The sequence below is a fragment of the Triticum urartu genome, chromosome 6A, assembly GCF_056163025.1.
Source record: "Triticum urartu cultivar PI428250 chromosome 6A, HENAU_Tu73, whole genome shotgun sequence".
Taxonomy (NCBI): Eukaryota; Viridiplantae; Streptophyta; class Magnoliopsida; order Poales; family Poaceae; genus Triticum; species Triticum urartu.
Window position 1 is genome coordinate 185,722,792 of NC_141878.1, and position 14,401 is coordinate 185,737,192.

Below are 14,401 nucleotides of genomic sequence, written 5' to 3' on the forward strand. Positions count from 1 at the left end.
TGCAGATCGCGGAGGTGCTGTGCGTTCGGTACTTGATCAGTTGGATCGCGAAGACGTTCGGCTACATCAACCGCGTTACTTGACGCTTCCGCTTTCGATCTACGAGGGTACGTGGACACACTCCCCCCTCTCGTTGCTATGCATCCCTAGATATATCTTGCGTGATCATAGAATTTTTTTTGAAATACTGCGTTCTCCAACACCATGTTCTAGTGTCGGCCGTTGACGGTGTAGTTGCATGACGGTCTGGGGGTGGATTTGGCGCAATTTGCGGTGTGGTCGGACTGTCAGGTCCGACGTGGCGAGCGTGTCCATATCCGTCCGATATTTCAGCTGGATATAAGGTGTGCCGGTCAACTGGGGCGTTTGAGGCCCGTTTGAGGCGTCCATTTGGTTGAAATTTCATGAGCGGATAGTGACCGGGCGGCCCACTCACGCGTATGATATGGGTTTGAGGTGCCCGACTGTAGATGCTCTAATAGAACTAACGTAATTTGATGCGTATGGATAAAAGACTGTGATTGTTCTTTGTTTGGAGCATTACACAAACCATACTAAGGCATCCATTTTATTGCCATTAATTTTTTCATTGTTTGCTTAACTGGTTTTTGTATAACAAATATCGGCTGAAGTGAATTCTCTCATGGATAAATATTTTTGAAATGGGTATATTTATCCAAAATACTTGTTGAAATGAGTATCTTTATTATGTCCAGACACTTGCTTAAATGAGTTCTTTTATGCCTTAGAGCATCTCCAACTTACACGCGATAGGGTAACACGCCAAAACTTTTTTTACAGCGTCGAAATAGTGTTTTAGCGCGCGGGGGAGGGTGGTTGCTTTTCCAGGCGCTGCAAAATTTAGCGCGCCGATGTAGCGCTTCACCAGGCGCGGTAAAATCTAAAATAGTGTTTTAGCGCGCGGGGGAGGGTGGTTGCTTTTCCAGGCGCTGCAAAATTTAGCGCGCCGATGTAGCGCTTCACCAGGCGCGGTAAAATCTAGCGCGTGCTCAGCCTGCGCTTGGCAAATATGAAACACCACATACTAATTTTACAGTACGAAACAAGATGATCGCAAACATTAAAAAATATGCAAAATCATGAGTTAAGCAACATAGCATAGTTCAAATTCATGGCATAGTTCAAAATCACCAAACCACAAGCAAGTTCATGACAAACAAGTTCACACAAACGAATGAAACATCAACAATCATGCCCCATATTCTTCCTCCTCTTCTTCATCCGCTTCTTCCTCCTCTTCGTCCTTGAAAACTCGGACGGTTTTGGCACTACCTTCAAAGGCATCATGCGAAGGCATGTGAGGCACACCGGAAGCCATGCGTCCACCCATGTCATCCGGAGGTGCTCCCATGCCTCTCATGAGAGACTCAAAACCCATGCCTCCCATGGTAGCTCCCAAGGCACCCATGCTTCTCGTAGGTGTTCTCATGCCTATCATGCCGCCCATGGCACCCAGGGCTCACATGCTTGTTCCCATACCTCCCATGGTAGCTCTCATACCTCCCAAGCCTCCGATGGTAGCTCCCATGCCTCCCATGCATCCCATGCCCATCAATCTTTTTTGGACCAAGACTTGATCACGACAAAGATTGATGTACTCCTTTTGTCTATCATCGAGGTTAGATGTGTTCATGAAGAACAAGTACTTCTCATATTCCAATAATCATTCTTTGCGTTTCTTTGTCACCCGAGTCAATTGCACAAAACTACTACATTTGCGGCTAGGTTTGCAGAAAACCACCAAGTCACTAATCCGTTGCAAAACCACTGCTTTTTCACTAAACCTCTTGCAAAAAGCACTAATCATCTACTTTGGCTCGTCTAAGCGTGTTTATGACATATGGGACCAAATCGTCAGAGCTGACTTGGCAAAAAAAAGATTCTTCTCCAATCTCTTTACATACAGACCCCTCGATCAAAAAATAAAAACGCAATCGAATCCCGTCGTCTCTCTGGATGGAATGCACGGGGAGCCAAAGGAGGCCGCCGGGAGCTCGTCCTTGAAGCCACGATGGCGCACTTTGCCTGTCGTCCGTCGGGATGTTGTGGCCGCTCGGCGCCGTGGATGGGGCCCAACCTCCATGCGCTTTGGCTCCCGGCGCCGGCGGCTCCGCCCATCTCCGGTGCCTCTTCCAGGCCCGCAGGAGAGCCCAGCCGCCCTGTCAGCACGCGCCATCTAGCCTCGCGCCGCTCCGCCCGGGCTTCCCCGCAGCTCGCTGCCGCCAGTTCGTCGGTGCATCGGGCACCACCGCCGCCCCCTCTCCCTCTCCAATTCCGCTGTCTCTCTCCCTTCTCCAACATTGTCGCCTGCCACCGCGCCAGGGCCTCGCCGGCCGGCGACGAGACCTTCCCGTCCGTGCCCGCACTGGGCGAGACGCCGCCCACCCTAGGGGACACCCTGTAGAGCCGACGAGTGGACGGTGCCAGAGGAAGAGGTCCACAAATCGACAGCGGTCGGAGCTGGGCCACCATGGTGTCATCCTCGCCAGAGGAGGAGCCGTGGCTGCAGCACCTCCCCTCGACGGATCCCGTCGCAACCCAGCTCAACAACGACGGATCTGAGCGGAAGGACGAGGCCAACATCGGGAGGAGTTGATTGCGTTTCTTTTCAGATTTCAGGGGTGTGTGTGTGTGAAATTTTTGCCAAGTTAGCTCTGACGATCTGGCCCCATTTGTCATAAATACGCTTAGACGAGCCAAAGTGGATGATCAGTGCTTTTTGCAAAAGGTTTAGTGAAAAAGCAGTGATTTTTGCAACGGATTAGCAACTTGGTGGTTTTCTGCAAACCTAGTCGTAAATGTGGTAGTTTTGTGCAATTGACTCTTGGCACCCCTAGGACATCAAGGTTCTTCCATTTCTCTTCATCCTTCAACACTTCGTAGCAATGGGGCAACACAAATGCTCTTCCTTTTTTAATACCTATGACATATCTATAAAGGGTTGTTAGGAGAACATGAAATAAATCCTAGGGTTGGTTTTGGATTTTATTGCTAATTACTAATCTACCATGCATATTTGGTTGAAAATCCTTGTATTGCAACGAAGTTCAAAGCTTTGGAGAACGCTCGAAAGATGTTGTGGGTTGCTAGGTGTTTGAAGCATACATTTCCCGAAGCCGGAGATTGAAGATTGATTGCATGTGTGGTGTTTGACTATGGGTTGTATGGACTTATTCTTTTGGTTACAACCAAACATTGAACTATGGGTTGTATAACTATGAGTTGTATGGACTCATGATTCATATGGAATGTTGAACTCTGACATGAAATGAAGTTCAAGTTTTGTTCATCTTATGGAGTTACTATTTTAATATGTAGTAATATGATGTCGAAGTTTTGTGGCAACTACTTTTTAGGATGCATATGGACTTGTGAGAATAAAAGAACAACATGTCAAATTGAAGGGAAAGCACCGAAGATTAAGAGATCTTCCTCCTCCTCTCGCTGTGGACACTAAGGCCACACCTCTCAGACGCTTCACACTAGGATCAACTTGAGCATGGAGCCAAGCAGACGAAGCCAATCCGCCACTGCCCTCGCTGCTCAAGCTCGCATGAGCGTTGGATCTGCTCACAAGATGGAGTCCACCATGCAACATATTGGGGCGAGGGGGATTGGCTGGACAAAGCACATAGAATTCTGGAGGAAGGTGATGGAACGAGTCGTAGCTGCACCACGAGCCAGAGGGAGGTGCATTTTGCACTGCCACACAATGAACCTCACCGCAGCTTAAACGCACGACTGGGCCATCATCATCACCACATGGTGGTCAAATCATACATCTGCGTCCAGCCCCAACAAAACCGACCGGAAGGTTCAGAAAACCTAGTCCAACAAGAGGAACAAAGGATCGAACACCTTGAAGCAAGGCGACGAAGATGTACCTCCCAGACCTAGCACCGCCCGCAAAAAGAACATCATCCACATTGAAGATGGACTTGGGAGGAGGTTTGTTTCCGAGCACCGTCGCCACCACATCCATGGCTCGGGTGCTGGATGACTCGACAATCCTAGCTACAAGGAGAACCCCAAATTACGACTACAACTACACGTACTCCTAGATCCGCGCCACCCCTCCCCTGAATTCGTCGAGTCCAGGTGGAGGAGAGGGGAGGCTGGCGATGCGATGGGGGAGGTGGAGAGGCAAGTAGCTTTTTCCTTTTTCTTTTCTCAGGAGCGAAACAAGGAAGACCTAGTGGAGTCTAAACAAAATTTCCACATGTGACAACTACTCCCGGCATTACAATTAAATGCCACACGACGCCATCAACACCACCACACAGTGGTCTAAGCATAGATCCATGTTCACCCCCAACAAAAGTCGGTTGGATGGTTTGAAAAACCCCTTCTCCGACTCCATGTCTCCATCGAAGCCGGGTGGAGGAGAGAGGAGCCTCGCGATGCAACGGGGGAGGTGGAGAGGCGAGTATCTTTTTGTTGCTCCTAAGGAGCGAAGCAAGGAAGACGTGGAGTGTGAACGAAATTTTCATTTGTGACAACTAGTCGCGCATTTTACAACTACAAGACGCATACTCCTACAAAACAACAGTAACGACATCACTAGATCCAACCTTAACAATGTCAATTAACGTGCTGAACTTCATCGTTTACATCTGCCAGCTATGCCGCGCATAGTACAATGACGCGCGCTGAGATGTCGAAGCGGCTTAATTGCTATTTATGTCGATTCTCACACGTTAATTATTTTCCTCCCGGTTTAAGTTCACACCAATCCAAGAGTTGAAGCGGAGTGTACGGTACTAGGGGAGGCGCATGTCCGTCCAGGGGAGGCGCGCTTCCTGCTACGACTGGTGCAGCGACTTCACGTGCGCGCACGCCATCTTCGCCAGCGGGTTCGTCACCGCGCCGGTCGCCATCGTGCACTTCGTCAAGCGGCCCTACTCCGGCGCCACCATCTTGTTCGCAGCGTTCGCCGCGTTCTGCACCGCCGTCAGCCTCATCCTCTGCTGCAAGTTCTACGCCGAGCTCAAGCGGCCGCCCTGGCCCCGGTGGCTGTCGTCGGCGTCCGCCGAAGCGCGCCATCTTGAACAGCAGGACGGCCGAGAGACGGAGGTGTCGTCGCACGAGCTGCAGCTTCGCCACCCTGAGCAGGCCGTGATGGGGCGCGAGCGCGACGACCTGCGAACCGCTCTCGTCCCGAGCTACGAGCACCCGGGGGGCGCCGCCGAGTGCGCGGTGTGCCTCGGCGAAGTGGAGAAGGGGGAGGCGGTGCGGCGGATGCCGGTGTGCTTGCACGTGTTCCACACCGAGTGCATCGACCGGTGGCTGCGCTCGCACGCTACGTGCCCTATTTGCCGGTGCAGCGTGTTCACCCCGCTGGAACGGCCACCGGAAGTAGTGTTGAACGTCGAGTTGTGAATTGTGATGCGAATCTTTTTTTGAAAGATCCAGCTTAGCTGGCATTGATTGATTTAGAAAAGAGCATATGGAAGACAAGGTTTGATCAAGCGATTAGAGGGAAAATAAGGAAAGAGATACAACAGAGGACGGGCCTTTGGCCTGCAGCTCCTAGTAAAGAAAACCGTAAGCGGTTATCTCACATCCAGATCCCCAAAGGGGGGCTCAAATGATTTTGCTCCGGCAAGCCGCCAGTGCTCCATCATGCGTCGAATGGCATCAATGACGTCCTTCAAAACAGCTTTCTTCGATCTGAAGGTGCAATTATTTCTTTCCATCCAAATTGCCCAGGTGGTAGCCATGATCATAGTCTTCACGCCCCTCCTGTTTTCTGCTCTTATTACGTTTAGAATGGTCGTAACTGCCGAGGGTGTGCATCCCTGATCTTGTAGAGGCGGGGCGAGCGACGAACATCCATTCCATTCTGCCACCTTTGCCCAGGTTGCTTGTGTGAACGGGCAGTTCCAGAAGAGATGTACGAAGGACTCAAGGTTTTTGAGACAAAACTGACAGAAATATAGATTTGGCCATCGTCGACGTTGCAGACGGTCGTTACACCAAACTCTATCGTGATGAATCAGCCAGAAGAAGATTTTGATCTTGCCCGGAGCCCACACCTTCCAAATGACCGATTTCATTCCATTGTTTGGCAGCTTTTTGAAATGGGCATTGTAGGCAGAGCTTGTGGAGTAGGATTCCTTTTCATTTTCTGTCCAAGAGATCACATCTTCCCGTTGCTCATTGCTCAGTCCTCCATGCTCTTTGATCATGCTCAGTCCTCCATGCTCTCCTGATGCAAATCAGTGGCCGTGTAGCTAGCTTCAAAGGGAATTCCCCTTGCCAAAGCGTGCGCGCACGCACACACAAAACAAAACCAGTTTTTTTTGAAACTTTTGAATTTAAATGGTAAATGTATAGTTAAATACAGTGGCAACATTCACAGAACATATAATCAGAGATGCTTTAAATATCGACATGTCTCAGATGGTCATGGGTTTGAGTATCATTGAACTTATGACTTTAAGGACAAATGACGGGTACATAGGACAGCTCTCCTGACGTGCACTTGCATCTGGACCCGAGCCCACACATCAGTGACGCCATGTCAGACGGCAGTATGTCAGAGGATCCGCTTTCATAGGACCTAATCACCGCACCAATAAATCGAGTTCATTACCAATCTATTGGGAGGTCAACATTTCTTTTACCAGAACGATAACATTTCAAATTAAAAAATCTTAGATATAAATACATGGGAATAGTGTTGCAAATTAGAAACATTCCTGAAGGTTTCTTTATCACCATTTTGACTTTAGGATACCTGTTACCGAAGTTTCCCGGAAACGTTAATGAATTGAGTATTGAAGGATTAGAACAAGTGTTCTGTTTTTAGTGATCTTTGTGCGCTTGTGCCCCTTGTGAAATCGCACAGAGAGATTGATTGGGAGATATCGAACACGATCATCGTCTAGGAGAAGGATCACATTGCACTTGCAATCCTGTGTTTGGGATCCTTCTTGCCAAGTTCTTAGACCTTTCTATAATTTCCGCCTTTTAGGTATTTGGGTTAGCTGAACTATGCTTCATATATTGTAAAGTAGCTCTAGATCCTTCGGACCTCTCTCACGTGCATTTTTTTTGGAAAAGAGCGAGGAGCGGAATTGGGTTGCCTTACAAAGGTGGATGTGTGGGTGCACCCGCAGAACTCTGAAATTCACGACATCCGACATTCTGAGGACCCTAAGCATCTAGTTGCTGCCCGGACGTCCGAAAACCTACCACACCCTGAGTGCCTTGCCTTCACTCCGTTTCAAGGTTGCCGCCTCAAATTTCCTCGCCTATCATTCAAGCTGCAATGCTGCATGGGCCAGCCATCCTGCAGTCCACGTTGTACTATAAAAACATCCATAATGCATGATCGTCACACCAAAACTCGAAACCGCTGCTCTGATCTTTATTGTCAACTAACCACTCTTTAGGTCATTTCAATCGGTTGTAGCTCAGCAATCGCCGCAAAAGAGTCGCCAATCAACGACATAGGCAGTAGCGCCGCTTCCTGGACTCACCCATGTATTGGGCTTGGGACCACCACCTTGACCTCATCATCTTGTCGACACTAAGTCCGGCGAGTCTGTTGTATCTCCAGTGGGAAACTACAAGTACGAGTGAACTGTAGAAAATGATGTCCTATTTTCATTTCAACCCCGTGTACAGTTTTTGGTGCTTTGAGAATAAAGAGAGTAGGCATAAGGTAGGATTAACTGAAAGTCTGATCTATCTTTTATCTTCTTGAAACATCACTGTTGAAAAGATTATCAATGCATGATTTCAAAATAAAAATCTAAGTGAAGATAATGTGGGCATAGATATGTCTACAAATATTACACGACACATTTTTCAGGTAATTTCTATTAATCATTATATGATATTATATTTTATTATGAGGGACAAAAATACTACACCATTTTATTTCTTGTGCAGAGTTCTTGAAGGCATCTGCAAAATACTTTCCCCATTTCTAAATATTTGTCTTTCTACAGATTTCAACAAGTGACTACATACAAAGCAAAATGAGTGAATCTACACTCTAAAATATGTCTATATACATTCGTATGTGGTGTCCATTTAAAATCTCTAAAAGGACAAATATTTAGGAACGGAGAGAGTAATACGAAGATGTTGAAGATTGCATGGGCCATGCAAGTGCACACACACGCATTAGAAAGGAGGAGCTAGCCTTACTTGCGTCAACCACATAAACGTGCAGCAAGAAGCCAGTGTTACAAAGATCAATTGGTGTGCTCGTACGTCACGTTGGGCCAATACGTCACATCATGTTGGGCCAATACGTATTATCAACAACAAAAGCAGACGTTCACTTTGGCAGGGCCGTACAGAAGAGGACGGTACAAATAACAAGTTCCCTTTTAGCTGTGAATCCATGTGATGAAACTTGTGAAGACACACTTTTGAAATTAGAAATAAAAAGTTTTAATACTATATGTTTCCTAAATTAGGAAGAAAATAGTTGCCAAATTCATCAGTGATAACATTATTGATTTGTTTGGAGAGCTCACTGATCGTCATATGTAGCTTTTTTAAAAACAAAACATATGTTAATATCTAGGATTTGGTTGATATAGTGTGATGTTAGACCTATTGTGTGGTCATCATCCTCTCCCCTTCCAGAGCCCCAATCCTGACTCTGCCCATGGTAGTGACCTAACATGTGGGCCCTGCATTATTGTTGTGGCAGCATAGCTCAACTTGAAGCACGACCCAACCTCTCTCTCGGTCATTTACAAAGCCTACCTGCTGCCAACCCTCTCTTATATGTCTATCATCTCCCCCCCCCCCCCCCCCCCCGCCTTTCTTCTCCACAAGACTGAAGGCTCGAGCCACCCGCATTGGTGCAAACCGCTGCTTGCTAGCCACCACTAAAATGGGGCTCCACTATTCTTCACCCCACCATTGATAGACCCTTCCCAAGATTCTCCATCGAGGCATCAATCTCATGCCTCCCCAGTTGTTTCAAGCGCAGCGAAGCTCTGACTACTCATCAGTTGTTCATCGCGTGTGCCTGGACCGTCCTGCATATCACGCTGGCAGCGTTATTCCGAGCTCTGTGTCAACTACTCATCACCCGACCCCACTAGCCTTTGCGCGACACGACACCATGACCACCTCCCTAAGCTCCCCATTGTAGGCTAACTAATTTTGCATATTGTCACAACTCAAAGGGATGGGGAAAAATCCCCACGGAAAAATATAGCCGGCGGTAAAGGGGATGGGTGAAAACTTGCCCAAGAGCGGGGACAAGGACAAGTGTGGCGAGTACAAGGATCACATGGTAATACCCAACGGGTTTCTCCCCTTTGCCATTCTGACTCCACCTCATGCTCACATCATCAATTCATCACATTCCATTGCTAAATTCACATTTTCAAAATGGTTTATCTCATAAAAAGTCAGTTCGATTCATGATCCATCTTCATCGCTGAGTTCGTATTGACGAGGCTTCTAAACAAGATCCCATGTTAGCACGTTCCAATGTATTTTTTTGTTGCCACTAGTTGCGAAATTATACCAACATAGTTGCCATCTTAACATTGAATAGTTTCCACGATGATTGTGTAAAGTTACCAGGTAATAGTTTCTTATGTTTCTAGACATTCTGCAACCTTACATAGAGCTAGAGAGTGAGTATTCAAGTGTTAAAAACACTTAACAATGGCATCAACTTATACCAGTACCATGAAGCTAGTGTTATGTTGATGTAGATCGACGTTTAGTAACCTGACTACAAAGTTAATTTTATCTGACAACTATGTGGTTTATAACTGATAAGTAAGTGATAGTAATATGTCGAGTTTCAAAAAAAAGGTTGTCAAAATACATCAATTGAACGTAGTTTCGAAGATCTCATTGTGAGGAAGCAAATTGAAAGCAAATCGTCACTTGTATTAATGGTTTGAGAGATGAATTAAAAAAATATGTTAGGGAAGCATTGATGATGTTATGTTGTTGTATGAGTTCATGAGCGTGAATAGGGAGGAGACGAATCATTGGAAGACATCTGGGCGGCGCCACTATGTACCGGCCTTCTTTAATTATGGAAAAATTGAAGATGTTCATTGTTGGATGGTGTGAACCTACAAATTGTCGGCCATTGGAGGGCTATACTGAAAAGGGGCATAATAACTTTGTGGTGATGCTACATACATAACTAGGGTTATGGAGATCTAATAAAAACTAGGGTTATGGCGATCTAGTAAAAACTAGGGTTATGCAAGTTCATTTCACTGAATTTCAGTTCAAGAGATTGGACACAGAGTCATATTATTTTCGTTTTGTTGACAACAGTGATAAATATGGTCACAAAATTACGCAAATGGATAGCTCATGATGTTACTAAAAGGATATCCGCCCCTAGTAACAGTTTTGGTGTTAATGACAATAGTGATTAGACGGCTAACTATGTTTTGAGCATGTTTGAGTTTACACATCTACGAAAGTGCAACATATGGTTTGCGACCCCAAGCTTAAAGGACAAAAAAAAAACGACATGCCTAATTTGCACCAATAATTTATCATTTTTGAGTTGTAGGTACATCGAGAGCAGCGATATGGCTCGTATCGGCATTTGCTCATATTATCTGGCCGCAAGTAGCAGCATGATGAACTGTGCAGCAGCAGTTAATGCGAATGGGTGCGAGCTGGGGAAATTGGTGGCTCGCCGGAATACAGTGATAATACGTATGTACATCTGACGCACGTGGCTCAGGGTGTGACGACTGGAGTCATGGCCCACTCCACGGACGGTTCGCATCTGTATGGATTCTGGACCAAGGCTCTGGAGATCTTGGGGCTCCATGGTGAGGAAGCCTCAATGTCTGTCCAAACAGACCCGCTGGCCGCTGGTAAGAAGATTGCTCCTAAGATGGATGTTGAGGTGAACGTGAACCTAATAACCATCACTGACTAATGCATGCCTATAGTTGACTTGGTCTGCTGAAGCCTAAACACCATTGTGCCTAATGTTCTATCATAGGTCCAGGCTTAACGTCCCTTATCTGCAGGTGATTACATCTTTGCTCTTTTCTCCCCACTGATTATATAAGCTTGTAAAATTTGGATCCTGCAAATTAAGTAGCTTGTAAATTTTGGATCCTGCAAATTAAGCATTGTATGCCACATTTTCCTTGCAGATTACTGCAAATTATATAAGCTTACTCTGATGTTTTGCTCATTTTAGAATAAAGGTTATGATGCTTCTTTTTTCTCATTTTCTGTAGATAGCTTTACTTTGATTTTTTTTGCTCATTTTACAATAAGTGCCAGAATATTCTCACTGCTCGACCTTTGCTTGTGGCTATTTCTGAATGAACATTTAGAATCAATCTCAGTCAAGTGGTCTACTTATACTGGTACTATGTTATCAGGTTCCATCAATTTTTCTTTGGAAGTGGGAATTCAGCTTTGTTTCTTAATGCCTCATCTCACTGTGATTTGATGGTTATAAGTTGGAGCCTGTACTGATCTCTTAGCAATCTGTGTAGCCAGATCAGTAGAGACGAGGCAGATGATGTGAGAAAGGCCATAGAGGTTTTCGATGAGATTTGTGCCAAGGATCCGGAATTCTTGTGCAGGGTCCAACCAGATTGAGTTGGGTAAAGAAACTGTCGTGGACGGCCGGTAGCAGCAGGATGCAGTACAAGTTTTTTTTTTTGACATCAGAACGTGTATAGAACAAATTTGTACAACATGTCTTTTAGGTATTTTTTGTGAGAAAATTTCCGATCTATTCATCAACTGTTAAGATAGTACAAAGAACACTAGAAGTAAAATTTACATCCAGGTTCGAAGGCGCGCCGTCATCATCGCCCCTCCCTCATCGGAGCCGAACAAATATTATTATAGTAGACAGTCGGAAAGTCGTCGTGCTAAGGCCCCATAGGACCAGCGCATCAGAACAGCAACCGCCGCCGATGAAGAGAAGCATAAACCGGAAGGATCCAACCTGCAGACACACAAATGTAGACGAACGAAGACCGGATCCAGTCGGATCCACCGAAGGCAAACGCCGATCGGATCCCACGAAATCAGTCGGAGACAAACCTCCACACGCCTTCCGACGATGCTTGAAACATCACCGCGACATGGGCTAGACGGGGAGGACCTTATTCCATCTTCAAGAAGCCGCCGCCGCCTCGTCTTCTTGAACATGGCACAAACCCTAACAAAACTCAAAAAATCATCTAAAAACGAAGCCCTCCCGCTGGCAAGGGCCGGGATCCATCGTGCCTCCATGGTCCAAGGACCATAGGAGATGAGGCGGACCGGCGGCGCCGGCGAGAGGCAAGGAAACCCTAGATTGGAGTTTCGCATGTGGGCATGAGCGAAGGGTATAAACAATCATTTTTCAAAGTGTATAAACAATCATTTTTAAGTTGTACATACTCCCTTCGTCCGGTGAAGAGTGTACATCTATTTTTAAAATTTATCCATAAAAGAGTGTACTTCTATCTTCCCAATGCATTTTAAAGTGAGAAAAAAAATACTTCTCCCTCGTCACACGGTAATCAAGACAAATAGCAATCTACATATGGGCTTCTTAATTTCTACAAGCACTTAGATCATTGGGGGTTGGGTAATTAAAGAGGGGAGAAATGATGACTTGCATCTTTCCAATACATTTTTTACTCAACTTCATAATTTGTCTTAAAATTTCTAAATATACACTTTTCAACAGACGGAAGGAGTATGTACACTATCACCGTATTTTAGGTTGTTTGTAAGTAGTACTAGTATAAACAATCATTTTTCAAAGTGTATGGAGTACAAAAGTATGTTAGGCGGAGCTGCACCTAAAAAGAATCTTAACAGGTCTGGCTTAATATAATTTAAGTTGCTCTCAACATGCTAAGAGCATCTCTAGCCGCGCCCCCAACAAGGCCCCTTTGGCAATTTTTTGGCCGCCGGCGTCGAAAAATCAGCCCAGTCGCGTCCTCAAGGGTCCATTTTTCGCCGGCTCGGACCGAAATTGGCGCCGGCGGACCCAACCTGAACCCGACGCGCTGGGGACGCTCGGGGGCGCCGGGCGAATCATTTTTGGCGCGAAACACCCACGGGCCCTTCTTGCCAGCGACTCGTCTCTCTTCTCGCCGCTTCGTCGTCCTCATTGTCTCGTTTCCCGCGGCGAATCAATGCCAAAGCTGTCGCGCGCTGCCGCGCCGATCAGCCTCCTCCATTGATGCCTCACGGGCGGCGGAGTGACCGGACGACGCGCGTCCCCTCGCCCGCCACGCGTACACGCGGCGGCCGCGCATATATAAGCCGACCCCCAGCGCGCTGGTGACACGCACAGAGTCTCCACCGCCACAACGCCATTTCTCCCCCTTTCCTCCCTCTCCTCTCACCGTCTCCAGTTCAAAGCATGGCCGAGCACTTCCCAGGCGACGGTGCGGCGGCGAACGGCTTCGACCGCCACCACCTTCACGAGGACGAAACTCGGCTCCTCTTCGAGGCCGAGTACTCGGTCCCGCCGGACATGCGGGTGCCCGGGTCGTGAAGGATCAACGCCGGCAGGGTCCCGGTGCCACCACCGCCCACTGGGGCAGCGTGGCGTGCGGGGATCGCGCGTATCCGCACCTCTCTGCCGCGGGCGGCGAGGGAAGGTCCACGCTACGTCCCCGACAGCCCGCTCTGGGAGCCATACTTCCGCCGCCGCAACGCCGAGCAGCTCGAGGCCACCAACGGCGTCGTGCCCTCCGGAAGGCTCAACTCCGAAGGCCGGCGCCGATGGTGGGGCGTGCCCGGCCGCACGCTGGAGGCCGTCCTCGAGTACATCGAGGGCGGCAACATGCTGAGGCTGGAGTACCCCGCTCCCCCGTCCATCTCTCGTCGACGTGGGAGCTCGTGGACGCCGAGGCGCATAGACCCGGGGGCGTCCTCCTCCTCGTCCGGCTGCTCGTCCGACTCTCCCAACCTCCGTCCCGTCAAACCGGAGCCCCAGGACACGCTTGTCAGCATGCGCACCCGCAGCTCCGGCGTCCGCACCGATGACTCCGCCCCCGCCTCTGGCCACCTCGTCCTCGTCAGGCCGAAGCCGGAGCCCGGCCTCCCTGCGGAGTACGAGAAGATAGCCGGCACGACTTCTCCGACGAGGACACCGTACGGTGGGCGCGAGACGACTACCTCCGCGACGAAATGGTCCGGCAGCGCCGGGCCCTGAAGGAGATAGCGACTAGAGGGCATCACGCCCCCAGCACGCGGTTTACGCCGGTGCGCCCCCATAAACGATTTTTAGCGCCTCCTGAGGGGCCAACGGTTGAAGATGCTCTAAGCAAAATTGCCCTTCGACATCCAACTCACACCCAGGTCCAGATAATAGCAAGGAAGCTGTCCTAAATGCATGAACAACACAACAGCAAACCGCTATTCCCACAATAAATGGTGAGCA

At 48.1% G+C, this 14,401-nt stretch overlaps 1 protein-coding gene across 1 annotated transcript; it reads left to right on the forward strand.

Moving 5' to 3' along the window:
- The first annotated feature begins 4,598 nt into the window (after positions 1-4,598).
- On the forward strand, positions 4,599-5,740 carry LOC125517631 (uncharacterized). The gene has a single exon (XM_048682837.2). The coding sequence runs from the start codon at positions 4,795-4,797 to the stop codon at positions 5,398-5,400; it is 606 nt and encodes a 201-aa protein (XP_048538794.1). The 5' UTR covers positions 4,599-4,794; the 3' UTR covers positions 5,401-5,740.
- Positions 5,741-14,401: the final 8,661 nt, after the last annotated feature.